General features: G+C 40.1%; 1 protein-coding gene across 3 annotated transcripts in view; it reads left to right on the top strand.

The window, feature by feature from the left end:
- Positions 1-9,983, top strand: part of b3gnt2a (UDP-GlcNAc:betaGal beta-1,3-N-acetylglucosaminyltransferase 2a) — a 53,809-nt gene extending 43,826 nt beyond the window's left edge. For 2 of the 3 annotated variants that reach the window (XM_043704237.1, XM_043704235.1), the window contains one exon: positions 7,849-9,983. In XM_043704237.1, coding sequence (XP_043560172.1) covers positions 7,858-9,045 — 1,188 coding nt within the window. In that variant the 5' untranslated portion in view covers positions 7,849-7,857 and the 3' untranslated portion in view covers positions 9,046-9,983. Of the gene's footprint in view, positions 1-7,063; positions 7,143-7,848 lie in introns of all 3 variants that reach the window. The other variant, XM_043704236.1, reaches the window with a different exon arrangement.
- Positions 9,984-24,015: the final 14,032 nt, after the last annotated feature.

Raw genomic sequence — 24,015 nt, 5'->3', positions numbered from 1 at the left:
TGAACCCGGGTCTCTGGCGCTGTGAGGCAGCAGTGCTAACCACTGTGCCACCGTGCCGTCTTCTTGAGCCACTGCTGTCCATTTGATGTAGGGATGTCCACAGCATTGTTGGGAAGAGAGTTTAAAGACACTGACCCAGCAACAGTAAAGAAACAGTGATATATTTTCCAACCAGGATATGAATGACTTGGAGGAGTACCCAGGATTAGTCATGTTCCCATATAATGCTGCTCTTGTCCTTCGAGATAATGGAGGTCATAGTTTTGGAAGGTGCTGCCAAAAGAACCTTGGTGAGTTGCTGCAGTGCATCTTGTAGATGAGATGGTACACACTGCTGTTAGTGAGAATTAGTGATGGAGGGAGTCATCAGAAGAAATAGGAAAAGGTGTAGACCATACAGCCTGTTGAGTGCGTTCTGCCATCAGTATATCATGGCTGATCTTGATATGAGCTGCACTTTCCCACGTACTCCCCATATCCTTGAAGTCCAAAGAGACTAAAATCTGTCTGATCCAGCCTTAAATATATTAATTGATGGCATATCCACAGTCCCTTGGAAAGAGAATTCCAAAGATTGCTAACCCTTTGAGTGAAGAACATCTTTCTCTCAGTCCTAAACAGTTATCCCCTTATCCTGAGACTGTGTTCTCATCTTTTAGATGCAGAAGCAATCTCTCAGCATCAACTCTATCGAACTGCTTCAGAGTTTTATATATTTCAACTAAATAATCTCTTATTCTTCTGAACTTGAGAATATAGAACAACTTTACTCAGCCTGTAATCAAAGTGTAATACTCGTATCCCAGGAACCAATTTAGTTAAACCTCCCAGGATTACTTCTATTGCTAGTGTAGCCTTTCTTAAATGTAAAGACTAAAATTGCACACAGTATTCCACTTGTGGTTTTACCAAAACCCTGCAGTTGCATCAGAACTTTTGTTAATGTACTCCAATTATCTTTTAAGAAAGACTGACATGCTGTTTACCTTCCTATTTACTCATTGCACTGCATGCTAACTTTTGCATTCTTCAAGCATACTCATCCCGTTGAATATCAATATTTAAGTCTTATACCCTTTCAAAAAAAATTCTGCTTTTCGTTTCTTAAAATCACTTAAAACTGAATAATTTTACCCTTATCTATAACATACTCCATCTGCCATCTTGTTGACCACTCACTTAATCTGTCTATATCTCTTTGCAAGGTCTGTGTTCTCCCACAGCTTACCTTTCCACCTAATTTTGTATCAACAGCAAACTTAGGTACCTTACTCTCAGGCTCCTAATCTAAGTCATTCATATAGATTGTAATTAGCTGAGGCATCAGAACCAATTCTTGTAAAGCTCCACTAATTGCTGCCTGCAAACTCAAAACAAACTACCATTTATGCCCACTCTCTGCTTTCTGTCTTAATCAATCTCTAACCATGCTCATGCAACTTCACGAGCCTTTTTTTGCTTATTAATTTTTCTAGCACCTCCTTGAATGACTTTTGGCAGTCATATATACTGGTATTCCTTTATTTGCTGTACCAGTCACATTCTGAAAAATTTTGAACAGGATAACTGATTTATTTTAATCCGCTATCCTTTTCCAAATGCATTGTTAAGACTTCTTTCATAATAACTGCCAGCATTTTCCCAAAAATTGATGTCAGGATAACTGACCTGCTTTCTTTTACCTCCTTGAAAAGCAGGCATTTGTCAACTTTTAATCTGATAAGATCATTCTTGAAACTGAAGAGGTCTAGAAAATTATAGTTGGCCTTGCAGCTATCTCTTTTAGAACCATAAAGTGTCGGCCATTAGGTCTTAGAGGTTTGTTGGACTTTTGTTCCTTGAGTTACTCCAATACGTTTCTCCATTGATGTTAATTTCCTCACTTTTTAACTGTGAAGTTACTATTTATTTCGGGTTATGAATCTGTGAAGATAAATACAAAATATTCATTGTGTTTCTCCCTTTTTCTCCTGTCTTTGTTTACATTTATGTTTACTTTAGATGCTCACCTTTTTTTTCATATCCCTATAAAAACCCCTTACAATTTGTTGTTATATTTCTGATTAGTTTATTGTCATTTTCTTTTTAATCAATTTTTTGGTAACCCATTGCTAGCATTCTCAATCCTCTGACTTCCAACAGTTTTTCATGCAATCTTGATCTTCTTTTAACATAATGCATAGGAACCTCGACTGTCCAAAGGACACGGGCAAGGAGTATTTCGTTGGGTTAATCAAATTCCGGATAACCGAATGCCAGATAACACAGTTTAGCTAAGCATCGGGACCTTGAGATCTTGCCGGATAGTCTGATGTTCAGATAATCAACTGCCGGATAACCGAGGTTCCTCTGTACTGTCTTTAATTTCCTGATTGTGCTGCAGTGGGGCTTTTTTATGGAGCTTTTACTTTTAACTAGAGTGTAAATTGTGGGACACTTTGGATTATTTCTTTCATATTTTCCACTGTTCATTTACTGAAAACCTTTATTTAATTTGCCTATTGAAACTTGGCCAGTTGCCCCCTGGTGCATATGTATTTGGCTTTATTTAGATTTAACATTATTGAGATTGGGGTATTCAAACCTAACATGCAATTCACCCGGCCAGGTGTTCGATTTGGAGGTAGGTGAGAACTTTGCTGATAGTGACCACAATTCAGTTATGTTTAATTTAACGATGGAAAGTGATAGGTATACACTGGAGGGCAAGAGCTACAGCTAGGGGAAAGACTATTATGATGCAATTAGGCAAGATTTAGGATGCATAGGATGGGGAAGGAAACTGCAGGGCATGGGCACAGTAGAAATGTGCAGCTTATTCAAGGAACAGCTACTGTGGGTCCTTGATAATGTACCTGTGTACCAGTCAGATATGGAGGAAGTTATCGAGCACACAGCCGCTTACTAAGGAAGTTGAATTCTATATCAAGAGGAAGCAGAATGCTAATGTGTGGATGAGATGTGAAGGCTCAGTTAGGGTGATTGAGAGTTACAAGGCAGCCAGGAAAGACCTAAAGAGAGAGCTAAGATGAGATGGGGTCTTGAGAAGTTGTTGGTGGATAGGATCAAGGAAAACCCTAAGGCGTTCAATGGATAAATAAAGGATAAAAGAATGATTAGAGAAGATTAGGGCCAATCAAAGACAGTAGTGGGAAGTTGTGCGTGGAGTCAGAGGAGATAGGGGAAAGCACTAAACGAACATTTTTCATCAGTATTCATACTGGAAAAAGACTGTTGTTGAGAATACTGAGGAACAGGCTACTAGACTAGATGGGATTGAGCTTCACAAGGAGGAGGTGTTAGAAATTCCGCAAAGTGAAAATAGATAAGTCCCCTGGGCCGGATAGGATTTATCCTAAGATTCGCTGGGAAGCCAGGGAGGAGATTGCCGAGCCTTTGGCTTTGATCTTTGTCATCATTGTCTACAGGAATAGTGCCAGAAGACTAGAGGATAGCAAATGTTGTCCCATTGTTCAAGAAGGGGAGTGGAGACAACCCTGGTAATTATAGACCAGTGAGCCTTACTTTGGTTGTGGGTAAAGCGTTGGAAAGGGTTATAAGAGAGAGGAATTATAATAATCTCAAAAGGAATATTTTGATTAGGGATAGTCAACATGGTTTTGTGAAGGGTAGGTAGTGTCCCACAAACCTTATTGAGTTCTTAGAGAAGGTGACCCAAACAGGTGGCTGAGGGTAAAGTGATGGATGTGGTGTATGTGAATTTTAGTAAGGCATTCGATAAGGTTCTCCATGGTAGGCTACTGCACAAAATACTGGGGCATGGGATTGAGGATGATTTAGCAGTTTGGATCAGACATTGGTTAGCTGAAAGAAGACAGAGTTTTAGTTGATGGGAAATGTTCATCCTGGAGTTTGGTTACTAATTGTAGTAAATCAGTGGATTTGTTTTGGGTCCACTGCTGTTTGTCACTTTCATAAACAACCTGGATACGGGCATAGAAGGATGGGTTAATACATTTGTGGCTGACACTAAGGTCGGTGCAGTTGTAGATAGTGCCGAAGGATGTAGCAGATTACAGAGGAACATAGATGAGCTGCAGAGCTGGGCTGAGAGCTGGCAAATGAAGTTTAATGCAGAAAAGTGTGAGGTGATTCACTTTGGAAGGAGTAACAAGAATGCAGACTACTGGGCAAATGGTAAGATTCTTTGTAGTGTAGATGAGCAGAGAGATCTTGGGTGACCGTGTACAGAGATCCCACAAATTTGCCACCCAGGTTGATAGGGTTGTTAAGAAGACAAATGATGTGTTAACGTTTTTATTGATGTGTTAGCTTTTATTGGTAGTGGGATTGGGTTTCGGCACCCTAGAGGCATAGAGATGTACAGCATGGAAACAGACCCTTTGGTCCAACTCATCCATGCTGACCAGATATCCCAATCCAATCTAGTCCCACCTGCCAGCGCCTGACCCATATCCCTCCAAACCCTTCCTATTCATATATCCATCCAAATGCCTCTTAAATGTTGTAATTGTACCAGCCTCCACCACTTCCTCTAGCAGCTCATTCCACATCCGTACCACCCTCTGTCTGAAAAGGTTGCCCCTTAGGTCTCTTTTATATCTTTCCCCCCCTCACCGTAAACCTATGCCCTCTAGTTCTGGATTCCCCGACCTCAGGGAAGAGACTTTGCCTATTTACCCTATCCATGCCCCTCATAATTTTGTAAACCTCTATAAGGTCACCCCTCAGCCTCTGACGCTCCAGGGAAAACAGCCCCAGCCTGTTCAGCCTCTCCCTATAGCTCAAATCCTCCAACCCTGGCAACATCCTTGTAAATCTTTTCTGAACCCTTTCAAGTTTGAGGCCATGCTGCAGCTGTACAAAACTCTGGTGTGGCCGCACTTGGAGTATTGCTTGCAGTTCTGGTCACCACATTATAGGAAGGATGTGGAAGCTTTGGAAAGGGTTCAGAGATTTACTAGGATGTTGCCTGATATGGAAGGGAGGCCTTATGAGAAAAGGTTGAGGGACTTGAGGCTATTTTCAATTGAGAAAAGAAGATTGAGAGGTGACTTAATTGAAATTTATAAGATAATCACAAGATTAAATCAGGTGGACAGTGAGACCCTTTTTCCTAGGATGGTGGTGGTTAGCATGAGGGGGCATAGCTTCAAATTGAGTGGTGATTGATACAGGATAGATGTCAGAGATATCATCTTTACTCAGTAGTAGGGGCGTGTAATGCACTGCCTGCAACAGTAGTAGTTGCACCAACTTTACAGGCATTTAAATGGTCATTGGATAGGCATATGGACAAGAATGAGTAGTGTAGGATAGATAGGCTTCAGATTGGTTTCACAGGGCAGCACAACATCTAGAGCCGAAGGACCTCTATTGCACTGTAATGTTCTGTGTCCTATGATGTCATGATCAGTATTCCCCAGTGGATCTTTTGCTGTTACTAACATTTAGCCTAACACTAGCTAATTAACCCTGCCTCATCATACAATACTAGATCTCAGCCTTACTACAAACTGATTCCATAACGTATTATAAGAACTCTTGTTGTGTATTTTAAGTTGATGGATGAAATACTGATTAATCGGCGATTTTGTCATGGATGGTGTTGAGCTTAATTGGAGATGTTCCATCACACTCTTTTCATGTGCCTTTTAGTCAGTAGACTGGCTCTGGAGGCCAGGAGATGAGTTGGAGCAGAATTCCCAGTTTTGACCTATTGTAATCACAGTAATCACATGGTGAGTCCAGTTCACTTTCAAATCAGTGGCAATCTCCCAAGGTGTTAATAGTGGGAGATTCAACGATGGTAATACCTTTGAAAATGAAGGGGCGATTGTTGGTGTTCTCTTGTTTGAGGTGATCTTTGCTTGGCACTTGGGTTGCATAAACATTACTGCTATCTCTCACTCCAAGCCTGAATATTGTTCAGGTCTTGCTGAATTCTGGACATGGACTGTTTATGTATGAGGAGTTGTGAATAGTGCTGAACGTTATGCAACCATCTTCAAACATTCCCACTTCTGACCTTATGTTGGAAGGAACATTATTGGTGCAGCTGAAGATAGTTGGGCCTAGGACACTACCCTGAGGTGATGGCCTGGAGCTGAGGTGACTGACTTCCACCAACCACAACCCATCTTCCTGTGTGCCAGTTATGACTCCAACTAGCAGAGAGTTTCTCCTTTGATTCCCATTGACTCCAGTTTTATTGATGCCTCACTGGATCAAATACAGCCATGATATCAAGGGCAGTCACTCTTCCCATGCTGGTAAAAACAATGACTGCAGATGCTGGAAACCAGATTCTGGATCAGTGGTGCTGGAAGAGCACAGCAATTCAGGCAGCATCCGAGGACAGGCAAAATCGACGTTTCGGGCAAAAGCCCTTCATCAGGAATAAAGGGTCCTGATGAAGGGCTTTTGCCCGAAACGTCGATTTTGCCTGCACTCTTCCCATGCTGCTGAAATTCCGTTGTTTGTACTATGCATCTGCTGTCCTTCTAGGTGATTTAAGTCGTGGGTTTGAAATGAAACCCAGCAGGTTTGACAGCATCTGTAGAGAGAAATCAGTTAGCATTTTGTTCCCCATGATCCTTCATCAGAACTGTCCTGCCAAAGCATCACTGAACTGGAAATGTAAATGTTGTTTTTCTCTAAATAGATGCTGCCAGACCGGCTGTGTTTCTCCAGCGCTTTGTTTTTGTTTTTGTTTCAGATTTAAATCATCTTTCTTTTTATTTTATGGGTATGAAAGATCTGGGTTATGAGAAGGAGAGGTTGACCTGATTGCAGGCACCATTCTTGGCTTTTCCAGTAATTAATGTGCATGGTCCCGTACTGTCCCAGTAAAAGACAGCGAAGAGCAGCCCCCTTAGCTCAGTGTTGGGGAGCTTGTATTTCTTAACAGGTCTACATTGTTCCAATTTTTTGTTGCCACATGTTGTTGTTGTCTTTATTTTCATTTTTGAATTATTTTTCTTTCATGTCTGTGTTGCATTGTTAGTGTGAAGTTATATTGGTGCAACATTATTCCACTTCCATCTTGATCGGCAGTGCTCACACATTCCTGTCATTGCAGGATTCACTGTGGTATTTGTGATTTGATTCGAAGTGTAAAATTGGATCAGGAATCTGGTGGATGTATTAGTGATTGAAAGGTAACAAGAAATTTTAAACTGTGGAAACATAGAATGTTTAGAGCACAGAAAGAAGACACTTGTGCATCATGTGTGCACTGGCCAAAAAAAAAGACACCCAGCCAAATCCCATTTTGTAACGTTTGATCTGTAGTCCTCACATGACAAGACTACAGGTGTATATCCAGACACCAACTAAATGAGCCAAAGGTTGCTGCCTTTTCAGGCAGTTAGTTCCATAACCCCCATCCCCACTGGTAAAAATAAGAGTCTTCATTTTCATGTTAATCCTTCTGTTCCCTTCCTATCCACTGTATCCAGACCCCGTACAGTTTTGAGCACCTTAATCAAATCTCCCTGTCAGCCTCCTCTCTTCCAAGAACAATCCCAGCCAGTCCACTCTTTTATCATAGCGCCATTTCTTTCAATCCGGCAACATCCTCTTAAATCTGTTCTTCAAATGTCCACTTAGGATTGTGGTGTTTTTGTTTGGAGCTCCTTCCATCACCAGAGCTAAGAAGACATTTTTTTAAAATTACTCTGAATTATCAGAAACCCAGTTACTTTTCCCTCATAACTGTAAGTTAGGAAGCCTGAGATACTCACTCAGTATTTGATTCTGGATCTACTCGTTGACAGTTCATGTATGAGCAGTCTGACTGTGGCAAGAAGCTGAACTACTCATTCTGTCTGTTTGGTAAATGTTGTCTAATTATTCTTTTAACAGGTATGAAAAATGAGTGTGGGGCGCAAAAGGACGAAGCTGGTGGGGATTTTGATGATGGTAAACTTCTTCATTTATATAGTTATAGAGATTTCACGCAGTGGCCACCAAGAAAGAAACTCCAGCAAAAAAGTCATCATTTCTAACAGTGTCTTTTGGAAGCCATTGGTTCATATTAAGCCGTACTGGAATCGAGAACAGCACAAGCTGGATGAGTTATATAACCCTGTTACTGCTGCTTTATATAACAGAACTGTGATGGACAACATAAACATGACAACAATGTACACATGTGAACCTAACTCTCAGTTAAAGGATGAGATTAGTAATTTTGATTCTTTGCCGGATCGTTTCAAGGATTTTCTAACCTACCTACGATGTAGGAGCTATCCATTAATAATTGACCAACCAACCAAATGCCAGGATAAGCCTGTACTGCTGCTGGCTATAAAGTCACTGGAATCACACTTTGATAGAAGGCAGGCCATACGTCAGTCTTGGGGTAAAGAAGAAATTACAGGGAATAAGACAGTGGCTAGGATCTTTTTACTGGGAAAGTCATCTCCGGCAGATGATTTTCCTAATCTCTCAGATATGCTAAAATTTGAGAGTGAACAGCACAAAGATATTCTTTTGTGGGATTACAGGGACACCTTCTTTAATCTAACTCTGAAAGAAGTGTTATTTCTGGAATGGGTAAGCAAATCATGCTCTGATATTCAATATATTTTTAAAGGAGATGATGATGTCTTTGTGAACACTGTGCAGGTTCTGGAATACTTGAACACTCTGGATAAGGACAAGGCCAAAGATCTGTTTATTGGTGATGTTATTACAAATGCAGGGCCTCATCGAGAGAAAAAGTTAAAATACTATGTTCCGGAGAGTATATACGAGGGGGTATATCCTCCTTATGCTGGTGGGGGTGGGTTTCTGTACTCTGGATACTTGGCAAAGAGACTTTATAACGTGTCACATAAAGTAACACTCTATCCGATTGATGATGTGTATACTGGAATGTGCCTTAAAAAACTTGGCCTTGCTCCAGAAAAGCACAAAGGTTTCAGGACTTTTGATATAATGCAAAAAGATCGACATGTTACCTGTGCATATAAAAACTTAATATTAGTCCACAGCAGAAATCCTCAAGAAATGATAAGAATCTGGAGCAGGCTGCAGGATCCTGAATTGAAATGTTAACCTAAAATACTTAAGGAAAATGGTTGAAAGTTGAGTCCTATTTCTATTGGTTGTAAAAGGTTATCTTTCTTGCACACATATTGATGTTGCAATGCTCATAAGCTGTGAGAAAGTGTATGTTGGAGCCTGTCTCCAGTAACAGATCTGGGAGAAGCATAAAGAGTCCAAAGGATTCTAGAAGTCCCTAGGAGGTGTCAGTTCTATTGGTCAGATTTTCTTATTCATCCTACTGAACATACAGAAATGTCTCAGACTCTGCAATTTGCACTGTCTCAAATGTAGCTATCTTCCAAAAAGGATGCTTTCCATTCTCTATCAAAGGAAATCCTGGGAGATGATAATGGACCCAATTCAAATGAGTTCTGGTAATCATGACAACAGAGGGAATCAGTCAGAATATGGTAGGGCAATAAAATGTATTTTATCTGCATCAGAGATTACTGAATGTTACCCTGCACAGTTTCAGCAGGGAGAATGATGCTGTCTCGTCAAATCATGTGTACACTGATAATTTTAGAGGTTCGCTATCAATCATTTGATTACATTGTACTGTACATCATGAAGGGCAATATTTCATGTCTTCAAAGAAGAATGTAAGTGGATTTTGTTAAATAAATCTAATTTGTGAATGGAAAATTGAAGCTATTTAAATTTTAGAATGAGTGACATAATAAATCCAGAGATTATATTAAAATTCTGGGCACACAGCAGATTATTTCCACTCTATTGCTGAACAATTTCCAGTTTATGTAAGCATGTGTGCTTTCTGTGGTTTATGTGAAAGAGTGTCTGCTGTTTTATTTATTCCGATCAAAAGACCAAATTGTTTATAGTTTCTATTTTAAAAAGCAATGTCTATTTGTCTGTAAAGCCTCAAGTGCGATTTGTCTGTGAATAAACTTGGTTAATATCATCCTTGGCAATGATTGAAAATGTAACAATTTTCTAGTATGCGTTTCTTTTAAATGAAAAGGAGGAAGCTCTAACTGTACATAAAGCAAAATGTGTGACAATTATTTAACGGCTGCATATTTATCAATAAAACCAATTTATAACTTAGACTCTCTTCAAACAAATGCATGACAGCAAAATCCTACATATCCATCAATCTTTGTGAAAATATTGGCATAAGTTTTGGAACAAAACACTTTGATTTTAATTTTAGCTATGATGAGTGTTTTGCTAGTTCTGTGACATCAGAAAAGTGAAAATGCCCCCAGCACCATGTCTTTTCCCTTGATCTCCATTTAGTGTCTGGATTTGGCAGATATCAATACCTAGCATATTTTTGGTTGAGGTGGAGGAAGGGCATAAATGCAAAATGTGTTATCAAATTTAACATGAGAATATAGTTGGAAATTGCTGAACACTTCCATGGGATTTGTCAACATTTGCAGAAATGATGTAATTTACTATTTCCACAAATTCCAAGAAGCTTATCAATTTGAATGACTTGAATTTGCATCTTAATGTGCATCACTGGTGGTTAAAAAGTAAAATGTTGGAAATCTGAAACAAATACTGAGAAAGCTGGAGATACTGAGTAGGTCTGGTGCTGGAAAAGCACAGCAGGTCAGACAGCATCTGAGGAGCAGGAGAATCGATGTTTCAAGTGTAAGCTGTTCATCAGGAAGATTCTCCTATGTTCAGTAGATCTGGCAGTCTTTGTTGAAAGAAAAACAAATTAATATTTCGAGTCTGGTGTGACTCTTCAAAATGTTAGTACTGTTTATGGGTATGTGTTTCTATTTTGTCAACATTATCTTTAAAACGAAGGTATTATAATTTACATTTTGTAATTTGCATTTTCTTGTTTGAAGCCATTCCTATAAATTTGTTTCTTCATCTGGCCCTGTTTTGTGAATACTAAAATAGTTCAGAATCAACATTTCCATTTCTCATAGTCCAACTCTCACATTCTGAAGATTTAGCACTGTGGAGCAGGAGTAGGTCATTTCAGCCTTCAAACCTGCCCCACCATTTGATAAGATCATGTCTCATATACTTTCCTGTCCCTCACACTCTCTTCTCTCCCCCACCACCACCAAAATAATCCTCTAGACTACCCCCCCCGCCCCCCAACCAGTTTCCTCACTGTCGTCCATGTAAGACATATATAACTTAAACTTTAATTCAATGATCTAGCCTACAAAACTCAGAGGAAGGGAATTCCAGAGACAAGGTTACTTCATTAAAATTGTGATAATTTATTATATAAATGTTGAGACATTAATGACAGAAAGCCATCTCATTGAGATGGGCAACCAGAAAAAACAAATTCTGAACTTTCTAACTTATTATTGAGATTTATTTACTGTCTATAGAGTCATACAACACAGAAATAGACCCTTTGGTCCAACCAGTCCATGCCGAATATTATCCCAAACTAACCTAGTCCCCACCTGCCTGCTCTTGGCTTATATCCCTCCAAACCTTTCCTATTCATGTAATTATCCAAATGTCTTTTAAACATTGTAATTGTACTGACATCCACCACTTCCACAGGAAGTTCACTCCACACGTGGAACAACCTCTGTGTAAAAACAAAAATTCCTCGTGTCTTTTTTTTAAAATCTCCCTCCTCTTACCTTAAAAGTATGCCCCCTAGTCTTGAAATCCTCCATCCTAGGGAAAAGACACGTATCATTAACTCTATCTATACTCCTAATGATTTTATAAACCTCTAAGGTCACTACTTGGAAATGTGGAGGCAGTTTCAATTAGGAATTCAGGAGGGCATTAAATAGTTATTTGGATAGAATTGGTATTCAGTGATGTGGGGGAAAAGGCAGGAGATTGGCAATAGGTGAGAGAACTGACACAGACAAATGGCCCCCTCCTGTGCAGTAATTGAGTCAGAGATTCTGTGAAGTTCTTGGCATCAGCCATCAGTTCGCACTCCTGAGTGTTGATTGGCCAGGAATTAGCTTGGATGGTACCCTTGTTAAATTTAAAGCTTTAGATTATAAGAGCAGGAAGATTAAGTTGAAACAGTACAGAATTTTGCTTAGGCCATACCTAGAATACTGTGTTCAGTTCTGGTCACCGCACTATAGGAAGGATGTGATTGCATTGGAGGGGGGCACAGAGGAGATTCACTAGGATGTTGCCTGGTTATGCAGCATTTTAGTTGTGATAAGAGGCTGGATATGTGCAGGTTGTTTGAAGTAGAGAAGATTGAGGGGCATGGACAGGATGAATCGAAAGTAGTTGTTCCCTTTAGCTGAAGGATCGATAACTGGAGGGTATCATTTTAAAGTGAAAGGCTGGAGGTTTAGAGGGGAGTTGAGGAAAACCCTTTTCACCCAGATGGTGACTGGCATCTCGGATGCACTGCCTGGGAGCCAGAGGCAGGAAACCTCACAACCTCTTTAAAAATACTTTTTAGCACTTGAAGTGTCATAACATTCAAGGATATAGGCCAATTTGAGTTCAAGGGTGTCTTCTGTATTGTATGATTCTCGTTTATATTTAAGAGGTTCCAGTCATATTAAACTTGTTTTTTTAGGCTGTCTTGACTGCAGATACATGTGCTAAGTGAATAAACTGATCTTATAGAATCTTTTTTTGTTTGTGCTATGTTGCTTCAAGTAGTTTGAAGATTGTGTCTTGGGTGAGCCCGGGCCTTTTAAGACACTGACACAGTGAACACATTGCCAAAATGAAACGGAGAAAGGAAAGCGAGTTTCAATGTGGGCTTCTCTCCACTTAAATTACAATGCTTATCTATGTCAAGTTTTTATTGCCTGTACATGGGCATGTACAAGTTGTCTCACTTTGTTATTTTTATTTCATGATTGATCTTTTAATATTACACAGAATATCCCCCAAAATTTCCCTTTACAGCAGTAGCAGATGTGTGAGATGTATCACTGACTGACAATATATACTGAAACCTTGTAATTATGGTTGCAACGGGACAAAATTAAAGCAGAAATCAGAAAAGTTGACTCAACTGGAAAAGAATAAAATTTCCTTCTCAATGATGGGAGAGGTAATTAGTTACTAATCAGACAAGAATAATGACCTTTATCAATTTGATAAAACTTTAATAGTATTAGTTCAGAATGTTTGCAAGTGTTTGAAAGATGCTACAAGATCTAAGTCCCTCACTCCATAGTATCATGCAAATTTACATCGTGGGAGGGAGTCATTCAGCCCATTGTGCCTGCCTGAGCTAATAAGGAGATGTTTGAGGAGAAAGTGAGGTCTGCAGATGCTGGAGCTGGAAAAGCGCAGCAGGTCAGGCAGCATCCAGGGAACAGGAGAATCGACGTTTCGGGCATCCCTTCTTCAGGAATGAGGAAAGTTTGTCCAGCAGGCAATAAGGAGATGTGAAGACAAATGATACTTTCCAGGTTTTGGTTGGGAACTTTTTAGATCGCAATGCATATATTTTTGAAATGTGGTGAGGATTTCTGTCTCAAACACCATTTCATAGGATGAGTTCTAGATCCCCACCATCCTCTATGTGTATTAAAATACTCTGGAATCAGGTCTAAACCTTTACTCTGGTCATTCCATGCCCAAGGATCATAGACTAAAATTCAATACAGAAGAAAGATCCGTCATATCAAATTCAATCACTTTCTGGGGCAGCCCAGTTAACATTTAACAGGAATTAGTTAATTTTCTCACCCCACTACTCCATTGTAGCCATAACTACCCTGATCTGTCATAGAATCCATTCATTTTTTGGTTACAAACTGCACAGTATTATTGCACAACAACAGGTCATTTGGCAGAACTGTTCTCTGCCAGTGTTATCTTCCACATTAACTTCCTCCCACTGTAATTCATCTGATCCTGATGGTATATAACCTGATTTATTTCTTCCCCTTGTACTTACCTTTATTCTTCTTAAATCCACCTCTGGCACATGCCTCAATTTTGCCATGTGGCAGCAATTTTAATTCTTTCCACTCAGGCTTGCATGTATTACAGTAAACACCACTACCTTTTTATAAGTTCCTTAATTACAGTCTCATTTGATGTTGAAATCCCATCCATCCCTTACATGTGCACATCCAATTCTGTGTTGAACTTCCACATCCCACTGTGATCTGAGGATTCAGTCAATTCCAAGTTCTTACCTTGAACTGACCCATGATAGATTATTTTTCAATTTCCTGATCACTGAATGATTCAGAAGAATTTAAGGAATCTAATGGAGCCTAAACTTCTGTCCATTCCAAACTCAATTTGAAACTTGAATTTTTAAAATGTATTCCTTTCATGGGATGTCGGTGTCTCTGGAAAAGCTTATTTCACCCATCCCTAATTGCCTTGAACTCAGTGGCTCTTAGGGTAGTAAAGATTCAGTCATATTACTCTGGGTCTGGAGTCATGTTTAGGCCAGATGAGGTAAGGATGTAAGATTTCCTTCCATGAAGGACATTGGTGAACCAGGTAGGTCTTTACAAAATTGATGATTACTTTTGTGGTTACCATCACACAGACTAGCTTTCAATTCCAGCTTTTGTAAGTTGAATTTAAATTTCACTGTCCTCTTCACCAAAGTTTTAGTCTGGATGGAGATGGAGTTTCTGGATCCTGATTAATTTTGCATATTTTGGATTGCTTGTCTGATTCACAACGAGTGTTGCTTCAAACCAAAGCAGCTTTGGAGCCATTGCCTATTTCATACCTTTCCTGGAGTTAACCCATCTACATGACTGTATCTGCAACTTTTCCCCCTTCCTATCCATCACATCTTTTTGCTCTTGAAAATTCCTCATTGCCTCTAACTGTCTCTCGAATTGATCCATTCGATCTGGATAGCATTTGCGACCAATGGCATTTATTGCAGATATAATCCTCAGTAACCCATAAACTCTCCCTGAATTCCCAAATCTGACAAGAAGAGCATAACACTCTACTCAAGGCCATTTTTGCTTATTTCAATATACAGACCCAGAAAATAGCACTGTCTTATTCCTCTACAAAACACTGCCCCTGGTAAAATTAATACTTATGGCTTGTATTTTAAGTTTAATCAAGAGACATATCTCAATAAAACATATAACCAAAGAACCCACTTTACTCACTCCTGCAGACTTACTGTAAGGCCACCCTTAAAATATCCAATTATCTCTGTCCTGTGACGTCTGCCAAACGGGTTCCTCCAAGATAATTTGTGAATTTCACTGTTTGTTAATTTTCCCAGGTGCACTCCGATTTCCAGTGATACATGAATTCAAACAGCAAAGGCAGTCACTGCAGGTTCAGTGCTCTGTCAGCAATGTGGGTTTCTTTATCTGTCTGTCTTCTGCACTGACCTCACCGTGTGCTTCCTTTGTCTCTTCCTCTCCCTTTTAAAAATGTTGTTGTTTTGACTTTTGACCTTCAGTCATTTTGTTGGAGCCATTTCTCCAATCAATCACACAGCTTCTATCTCCTCTTTCAAAATCTCGTAAAAACGCTTTATCTCTGAAGGTGCTTTCCATGCATTCTACTGACTGTTAACTCCATCATTATTGAGCTTCCTCACCCTTTTCTGAAGTCATAGAGATGTACAGCATGGAAACAGACCCTTAGGTCCAATATGTCCACGCCGACCAGATATCCTAACCTAATCTAGTCCCATTTGTCTGCATTTGTCCCATATCCTTCCAAACCCTTCCCATTCATATACTCATCCAGGTGCCTTTTAAATGCTATAATTGTACCAGCCTCCACCACTTCCTCTGGCAGCTCATTCCATACACACAACACCATTTGCATGAAAAAGATCCCTTTAGATCACCTTTAGATCCCTTTTAAATCTTTCCCCTCTCACCCTAAACCTATGCCCTCTAGTTCTGGACTCCCTTAACCCAGGGAAAAGACTTTGTCTATTTACCCTATTCATGCCCCTCATGATTTTATAAACCTCTATAAGAACATACCTCTGCCACCGACACTCCAGGGAAAACAGACGCAGCCTATTCAGCCTCTCCCTATAGCTCAAACCCTGCAAACCTGGCAACATCCTCGTAAATGTTTTCTGAAACTTTTTCAAGTTTTACAAATTTTTCCTATAGCAGGGAGGCCAGAATTGCCTACAATATTCCAAAAGTGGGCTAACCAATATCCTGTACAGCCACAAAATGACCTCCCAACTCCTGTACTCATTATCCTAACTAATATCCTAACGGGCGGCACAGTGGTTAGCACTGCTGCCTCACAGTGCCAGAGACCCAGGTTCAATTCCTGCCTCAGGCGACTGACTGTGTGGAGTTTGCACATTCTCCCCATGTCTGCGTGGGTTTCCTCTGGGTGCTCCGGTTTCCTCCCACAGTCCAAAGATGTGCAGGTTAGGTGAATTGGCTATGCTAAAATTGCCCGTAGTGTGAGGTGAATGGTTACATGTAGGGGAATGGATCTGGGTGGGTTGCTCTTTGGAGGGTTGGTGTGGAATTGTTAGGCTGAAGGGCCAGTTTCCACACAGTAATCTAAAGCTAAAGGAAAGCATACCAAATGCCGCCTTCACTATCCTATCTACCTGTGACTCCTCTTTCAAGTAACTATTAACCTGCACTCCAAGGTTACTTTGTTTAGCATTAATTGTATAAGCCCTGATTTGCCTTTCCAAAGTGCAGCACCTTACATTAATCTAAATTAAACTCCACTTGCCGCTCCTCAGCCTAGTCCTTTAATTGAAACTTTCTAAAATGTAAGAAAATATACAACTCAAACACATTTATTTCTGGGTGATATCTTGTGCTTTAAATAATTTCTCTAAAAATAATACATTATTTTAGAATATAATAAACCTTCAATTACTTCCAGATTCCTAGTCATGAAACAAAAGTCAACAAAAGCTTTGTTAAAGATCATATAACTTTAGGCTTGCCATGAGTTTGAAATGTGTATATTTGGATCTGTTGGAAAAACATCTGTTTCAGTGCCGGAGGAATTATGAGAAAGCAATGTGAATCAGGATCACATGCCTGAAGTCATAAACCTCATGGTTGCTGATACATCTTGGCCTACTTAATCAGATTTAACTTGTTTTCCAAATGCAGCAAATTGAAATGCCCCACCCCCCAAAAAAAATTGAGACTTCTACTTAATCTAAGTGTGGAGAGTGTGTTGCTGGGAAAGCACAGCAGGTCAGGAAGTATCTGAGGATCAGGCGAATCGACGTTTCGGGCATAGCCCTTCGTCAGGAATGAGGGGAATTAATCTAAAAGAGTCCTGTTACTGATCTCTGAAATGACTGGGTTCATAGTTCCACTTCCAACTTCAGCTTTAAGCTATCAGCATACCTTGCAAACACAATATTTGTGGTTTCAATAGAAAACTGCAAATAGAATATTTAATAAACTTGAAATAAGCTTATCTTAATTTCTGTAGCAGATCAGTTGAGAGAGAACATTTCACCTCCAGCATAACAAAATCAATCAGAGACAACAGTAGTTAATAATATTCACTGACCCTTAGAGTTTTTTTTTAAAAGCCTGAACGCCATTTAAAAAATATACAATATCCAAAATGTCAATGTTTCAGTCCAGTTTTCAAATTGTAAATCCACACCAAACCTGGTCTCTGGTGGGTGAGAAGTGAACATTAACTGAACCGAACAAAGGTTTATTAATTTAAACTTAAATTGTGGATGAGTTATGCAAATTGTCTTTGACTTGACCGATAATATTAATTTTTGGTAGCATTGTTCAGGGTGAGCCAAATATAATGTTTATAATCATCAGATGTTTCTGTGTAACTGGCAGAGTCGAGGGCAAAGATTTACAATGACTCAGCAAAATCAAATTCCAGTTGTAGCAAGCAGTATTCTGGGATTTGTTTTACATGTGCCAAGGGATCAAATAGTCTACAATTCTGAGAAGGCTGTAACTTTCTGAAATGTATGGAAATGCAGAGTGTTCCACGAGGCAGATTTCAATCTGTAAAACTTTATGAAGAATATATTATATAAAAGTTCCATATTCCTTATTTAAAAGTTAGAATTGGTGCCAAATCCTATCTATGTCAATGTGTCAACAACATTCCCATTTCCTCATTTTGAAACTCATTTATATCATAACCATAGAGTCAGGCCTGGAGTGAGGAGAAAGCCAATACAAACACACAGACAATTTGGAAGCTGCCAGAGACCGTTCGTACCTTAGAGCCTGCTCCACCATTAAATAAGATCATGGTTGATTTGCTTGTACCTTGAATTCCAGATTTCCTATCTACCCCGTCTCCTCTGCCTTAAAATATTAAACATTGAGAATATAAGAGATGGGAGGACAATTGCAGACAAGTTTTCAATGTGAGAGAGGTAGGAGAAGAAAACTTGTAAGATTGAAGGGACAAATGTAGAGACGTACATTGGAGACTGAGGAACAGCTGGCTATTTGGAAATTGTCATGGAAGCTTGGTATACCTGTGTGACAGTCAGAGAAAGGTACGTACAGTCACAGCTTTCTGCTGTTTGGATATTTTTGCTCTGACTCTGCTCAGTCTGCAATTGGGCTGCATAACAATTACTGAGAGATGTGTCGATTCGGCGAAGAACACTTCACTGCGTTAACGAAGCTAAACACAAATAAGTTTTTGTTATTACTCAAAGCCAGACTTTTGATTGGATCGCATGAACTCTCAAAGTACAGAGCTGAGCTCAGTGATCCTAGTTAAGGAGCCGGCTTCTGGAAAACTTCAACTTGAAGCTAACGAGGTGTCAGGGTGAGGATCTCTTCGTGTACAGAGTTCCCAGCACAGCAGCTCACTTACAGCCGGGGAGTGGCCGTGACAGACCACTACTTTCCCGTCCACCCAACTCTCAACTTGGAGGTGAATGGGAGAAGAAGGAAGGAGGACTGGAGAACATGTTGTGGGTATCAGACCCGATCAATCAACCGTCAGCAAATGTCTCCATCGCTGATTCACTCGGAATTGGTCAAGAACCATAAAATCTATGACTCATTTCCCCCTCAAGTGGCCCGATGACAGTTCTCGTAAAACCAGTGAATATTCCCAGCAGCGATGATACTGCTAAGGAATATGTCACTTCTGAAGTCAGCAATATGACGAAAGATGCCAACCTTCAAAGCATCGGAAAACAGCAGCACGTTAATGACTAACAATACTCTCAGTGAATTCCCTGTAGTCTCATATTGAATCCAGTGAGCCTCAACCACAGGAGAGGAGGCATTCTGAGTCAATGCGAAAAAAAAAGGAAATCCGCGCAGTAGCGCCCAGTAAAATCTGCTCTGGTTTGTGTTGTAACACTGTACAAAGGTCATACTCTATTTCAAGGCACTGACCACATTCTTCCATTGCATAATTCAAGGGAGGAAGATGCCCCCTCACTGTGTGGACGCTGACGTGGCTGTCCCCGCTAACCTACCCTTATATTGTAGTCCGGTTGAAATGTTGTGTGGCCACAGCCAATAGTTTGAACTGAACAAGTGAATTTTTTGAGATCTGCCTCGGACTGGGAACCAACGACTGTTTCCTGACCATTTGCAGTTAGATGCTACCATCTTTCGGAACATCCCAGTCACAAAAACATTCACATTCGTTTGTTCACTAATCGCTTTGAGAAAAGAGAATTTGTTTTTACAAAGGTTGCTAGAAATGTTTCAGACTGTCTTCTATCAGGTTGCTTAATTAAAATTGCGAAGAGTTATTATGTGAACGTTGATACATTAATCACTATAAGTTGTCTCATTGAGGCGGACAACCAGTTTATCAGAAAGAACAAAATCTGAACTTTCCAATTTATTATTGAGATTTGTTTACTGTTGTAGAGCTATAGAGTCATATAGCACGGAAACTGACCTTTCGGCTCAACCAGTCCATGCCGAATATAATCCCAAACTAAACTAGTCCTGCTTGCCCGCTTCTGGCCCATATCCCTCCAAACATTTCCTATTCATGTAATTATCCAAATGCATTTTAAACATTATTATTGTACCAACATCGACCATTTCCTCAGGAAGTTCATTCCACACAGAACCACCCTCAGTGTAAAAAACATTATCCCTGTTTTTTTTTAAATCTCCTAACTTTCACCTTAAAAATGTGCCCCCAGTCTTGAAATCCCCATTCTCAGGAAAAGACAAATACCATTAACTCTATCTATAGCCCTCATTATTTTATAAACTTCTAGAAGGTCACCACTCTACCTCCTAAATTCCAGTGAAAAAAGCCCCAACCTATCCAGCCTTTCCTTGTAACTCAAACCTTCCATTCGCGGCAGCATCCTAGTAAATCTCTTCTGAACCCTCTCCAGCTTAATACTGTCCTTCCTATAACCGGGTGACCAGAACTGGACACAATATTCCAGAAGAGGCCTCATCAACAGAAGAGACCTCACCAATGTCCTGTACAATCTCAACATAATATCCCAGCTCCTATAATCAAAGGACTGAGCAATGAAGACAAGTGTACCAATTGCTTTTTTAACCACCCGGTCTATATGTGACACAAACTTTGAAGAATGATGTACCTGCACTCCTCTGTTCTACAACACCACCCAAGGCCCTACCATTAATTGAATAATCCCTACCTTTGTTTATTGTACCAAAATGCAATATATTTAAAAAGGAGGTCCTCGAGAGTAGTAATATCTGGATTACTTCCGGTGCTACGAGCTAGTAGGGCAGGAATAGGAAGATAGAGCAGATGAATGTATGGCTGAGGAGCTGGTGTATGGGAGACGGATTGACATTTTTGGATCATTGGAAGCTCATTTGGGGTAGAAGTATAAGAAGGACAGATTGCACCTAAATTGGAAGGGGATTAATATACTGGCAGGGAGATTTGCTAGAGCTGCTCAGGAAGATTTAAACTAGTAAAGTGGGGAGGTGGACACAGGGAGATAGTGAGGAAAGAGATCAATCTGAGACTGGTACAGTTCAGATCAAAGGCGAGTCAGGGCAGGCAGGGTCAAAGCAGAGAACAAGGTAGGACTGATAAATTAAACTGCATTTATTTCAATGCAAGGGGCCTAACAGGGACGGCAGATGAACTCAGGGCATGGTTAGGAACATAGGACTGCGATTCATAGCAATTACAGAAACATGGCTCAGGGATGGGCAGGACTGGCAGCTTAATGTTCCAGGATACAAATGCTACAAGAACGATAGAAAGGGAGGCAAGAAAGGAGGGGAAATGACGTTTTTGATAAGGGATAGCATTACAGCTGTACTGAGGGAGATATTCCCAGAAATACATCCAGGGAAGTTATTTGGGTGGAACTGAGAAACAAAAATGGGATGATCACCTTATTGGTATTGTACAATGGACCCCCTAATAGTCAGAAGGAAATTGAGAAACAAATCCATAAGGAGATCTCAGTTACCTCTAAGAATAATAGGGTGGTTATGGTAGGGGATTTTAACTTTCCAAACATCGACTGGGACTGCCATAGTGTTAAGGGTTTAGATGGAGAAGAATTTGTTAAATTTGCGCAAGAAAATTTTATTAGTTTTAAAATAGTGATAGAAAAGGATAGACCAGATCTAAAAGTTGAAGTTCTAAATTGGAGAAACGCCAATTTTGACCGTATTAGGCAAGAACTTTCAAAAGGTGATTGGGGACAGATGTTCGAAGGTAAAGGGACGGCTGGTAAATGGGAAGCCTTCAGAAATGAGATAACGAGAATCCAGAAACAGTATATTCCTGTTAGGGTGAAAGGAAAGGCTGGTAGGTATAGGGAATGCTGGATGACTAAAGACATTGAGGGTTTGGTTAAGAAAAAGAAGGAAGCATATGTCAGGTATAGACAGGATAGATCGAGTGAACCAATAGAAGAGTATAAAGGAAGTAGGAGTATACTTGATCCAGAATCTGGTTTCCAGCATCTGCAGTCATTGTTTTTACCTCTAAGATAAATGTTTGGCCTACCATCGTGGGCCGAAGGGGCTGTACTGTTCTATGTTCTATGCCAAACATAATCCCAAACTAAACTAGTCCTACCTCCCTGCTGCTGGCCCATATCCCTCCAAATCTTGCCTATCCATGTAATTTCCAAATGTCTTTTATATGTTATAATTGTAACTTCCTCAGGAAGTTCGTTCCACACGCAAACCACCCTCTGTGTCAAACATTTGCTCCTCCTGTCTTTTTTAAATCTCTCTCCTCTTTCACCTTAAAAATTCCTGCTTGACCCAGGTTAACAACCCCAATCAGTTACCTTGTAGACAATAAGGTCAACCTGGTTCCAATCACTGCCCAGGTATGGAACATTTGTGTTACAAAGAAAGGCTGGATAGGCTGTGACCCTTCTGCCTTGCTAATTTATCATACCTCACTTCACCAGAATGTCTTTCGACTAGTTTCCATTATGATCCAATTGTGTGAGATTTTGAACCTAATGACATTTGGTTAGCTGATTAAAATATTCTATGAGGAGTTGGGTTGAAACTGACAAATTAATTGATTTCAAAAATTTGCTAATATTTAAATTAACATTCATAAGCTGAATGCACAGTATTGAAACAAGGCTATTTCAACTCATTTTCAAATATCTTGTCTTCTGTTTCCTTCATATTCTCCTTTTGCAGTAAAGAAGTGCAACTTGTCTGCATTTTAGTAGCAGTTGTCCTTTTGGCCAAACAGCAGAGTTGCAAAGATTGTGACACTTTGAGGAAAAATATTCTTTCCTCAGATAGGTCTGTCAGCTGCCTGTGGGCTTTTCGCCATTTTTAACCACCTGATGGAATTTTATTTCCAACCAGTGGAGAATCTTCACCAGTCAGTCATATTGTCACCTGGTTACCAATCGGAATGACCTATGATTACCATTTGGAAGCAATAAACCGGTTAGTAAGGTTAGATCACAAGGAATCAAGAGGGAGTTAGCCAATTGGACGCAACTGGCTTGAAGGTAAGAGACAGAGGTTGTGGTGGAAGTTTGGTTTTTGGACTGGAGGTCTATCACCAGTGGTATGCCACAAGGATCCATGCTGGGTCTGATGGTTTTAAACATTTACAGAAATGATTTGGATGCGAATATAGGTGTTTGGCGAGTAAGTTTGCAGATTACACCACACTAAGTGGTGTAGTGGACAGTAAAGAAGATTATCTCAGAGTACAATGGGACCTCATTCAGATGGGCCAAGGAATGGCAGATGGAGTTTGATTTAGATACATGTGAGATATTGCACTTTGGTAAGGCAAACCAGGACAGGGCTTATGAAGGATGAACATTCCTGATGAAGGGCTTATGCCCAGAACATTGACTCTCCTGCTCCTCAGATGCTGCCTGACCTGCTGTGCTTTTCCAGTGCTGCACTTTTTAACTCTGATCTCTAACATCTGCAGTCCTCACTTTCTTCCAGGGCTTATACAGTTTATGATAGGACACTGGGGGATGTTGCCAAACACAGAGACTTAGGGAGGTGGGTGTATAGTTTGTTGAAAGTGGAGTCAGGTAGACAGGATGGTGAAGAAAGCGTTTGGCATGCTCGCCTTCATTGATCAGAATATTGAGTATGGGAATTGGGACATCATGCTGCAATGGACATTAGTGAGACCACTTTTAGAATACTGTGTAGAATTCCGGTCACCCTTTTATAGGAAAAATGTTGGTAAACACGAGAGGATGCAGGAAAGATTTACAATGATGTCGCCAGGACTGGAGGGTTTGAGCTATAGGAAGGCTGAATTAATCAGTCTTCTTCCCTGCCATTATGAGACTGATGATTGACTCTTGAACTTCAAATAATGTTGATTTTGTTAATGTTGACTTGTCTCACACATGTCCTGTACAGTTAAGCAACCTATATGCCTCACTCTATTTTCACCCTATGATCTGTATATCCTTGATCACTGTGATCTCTCTATACTGCTCGCAAACAAAGCTTTTCACTGTACTTAGGTAAACAGGGAGATAGTGAGGAAAGAGGTCGTTCTGAGACGGGTACAGCTGAGAACTGACTTGAGTCAAACAGTCAGGGCAGGCAGGGACAAGAGAGGACTAATAGATTAAACTGCATTTATTTCAATGCAAGGGGCCTAACAGGGAAGGCAGATGAA

Source organism: Chiloscyllium plagiosum, chromosome 15, assembly GCF_004010195.1.
Source record: "Chiloscyllium plagiosum isolate BGI_BamShark_2017 chromosome 15, ASM401019v2, whole genome shotgun sequence".
NCBI lineage: Eukaryota > Metazoa > Chordata > Chondrichthyes > Orectolobiformes > Hemiscylliidae > Chiloscyllium > Chiloscyllium plagiosum.
This window is presented reverse-complemented; position numbering and strand designations above follow the sequence as displayed.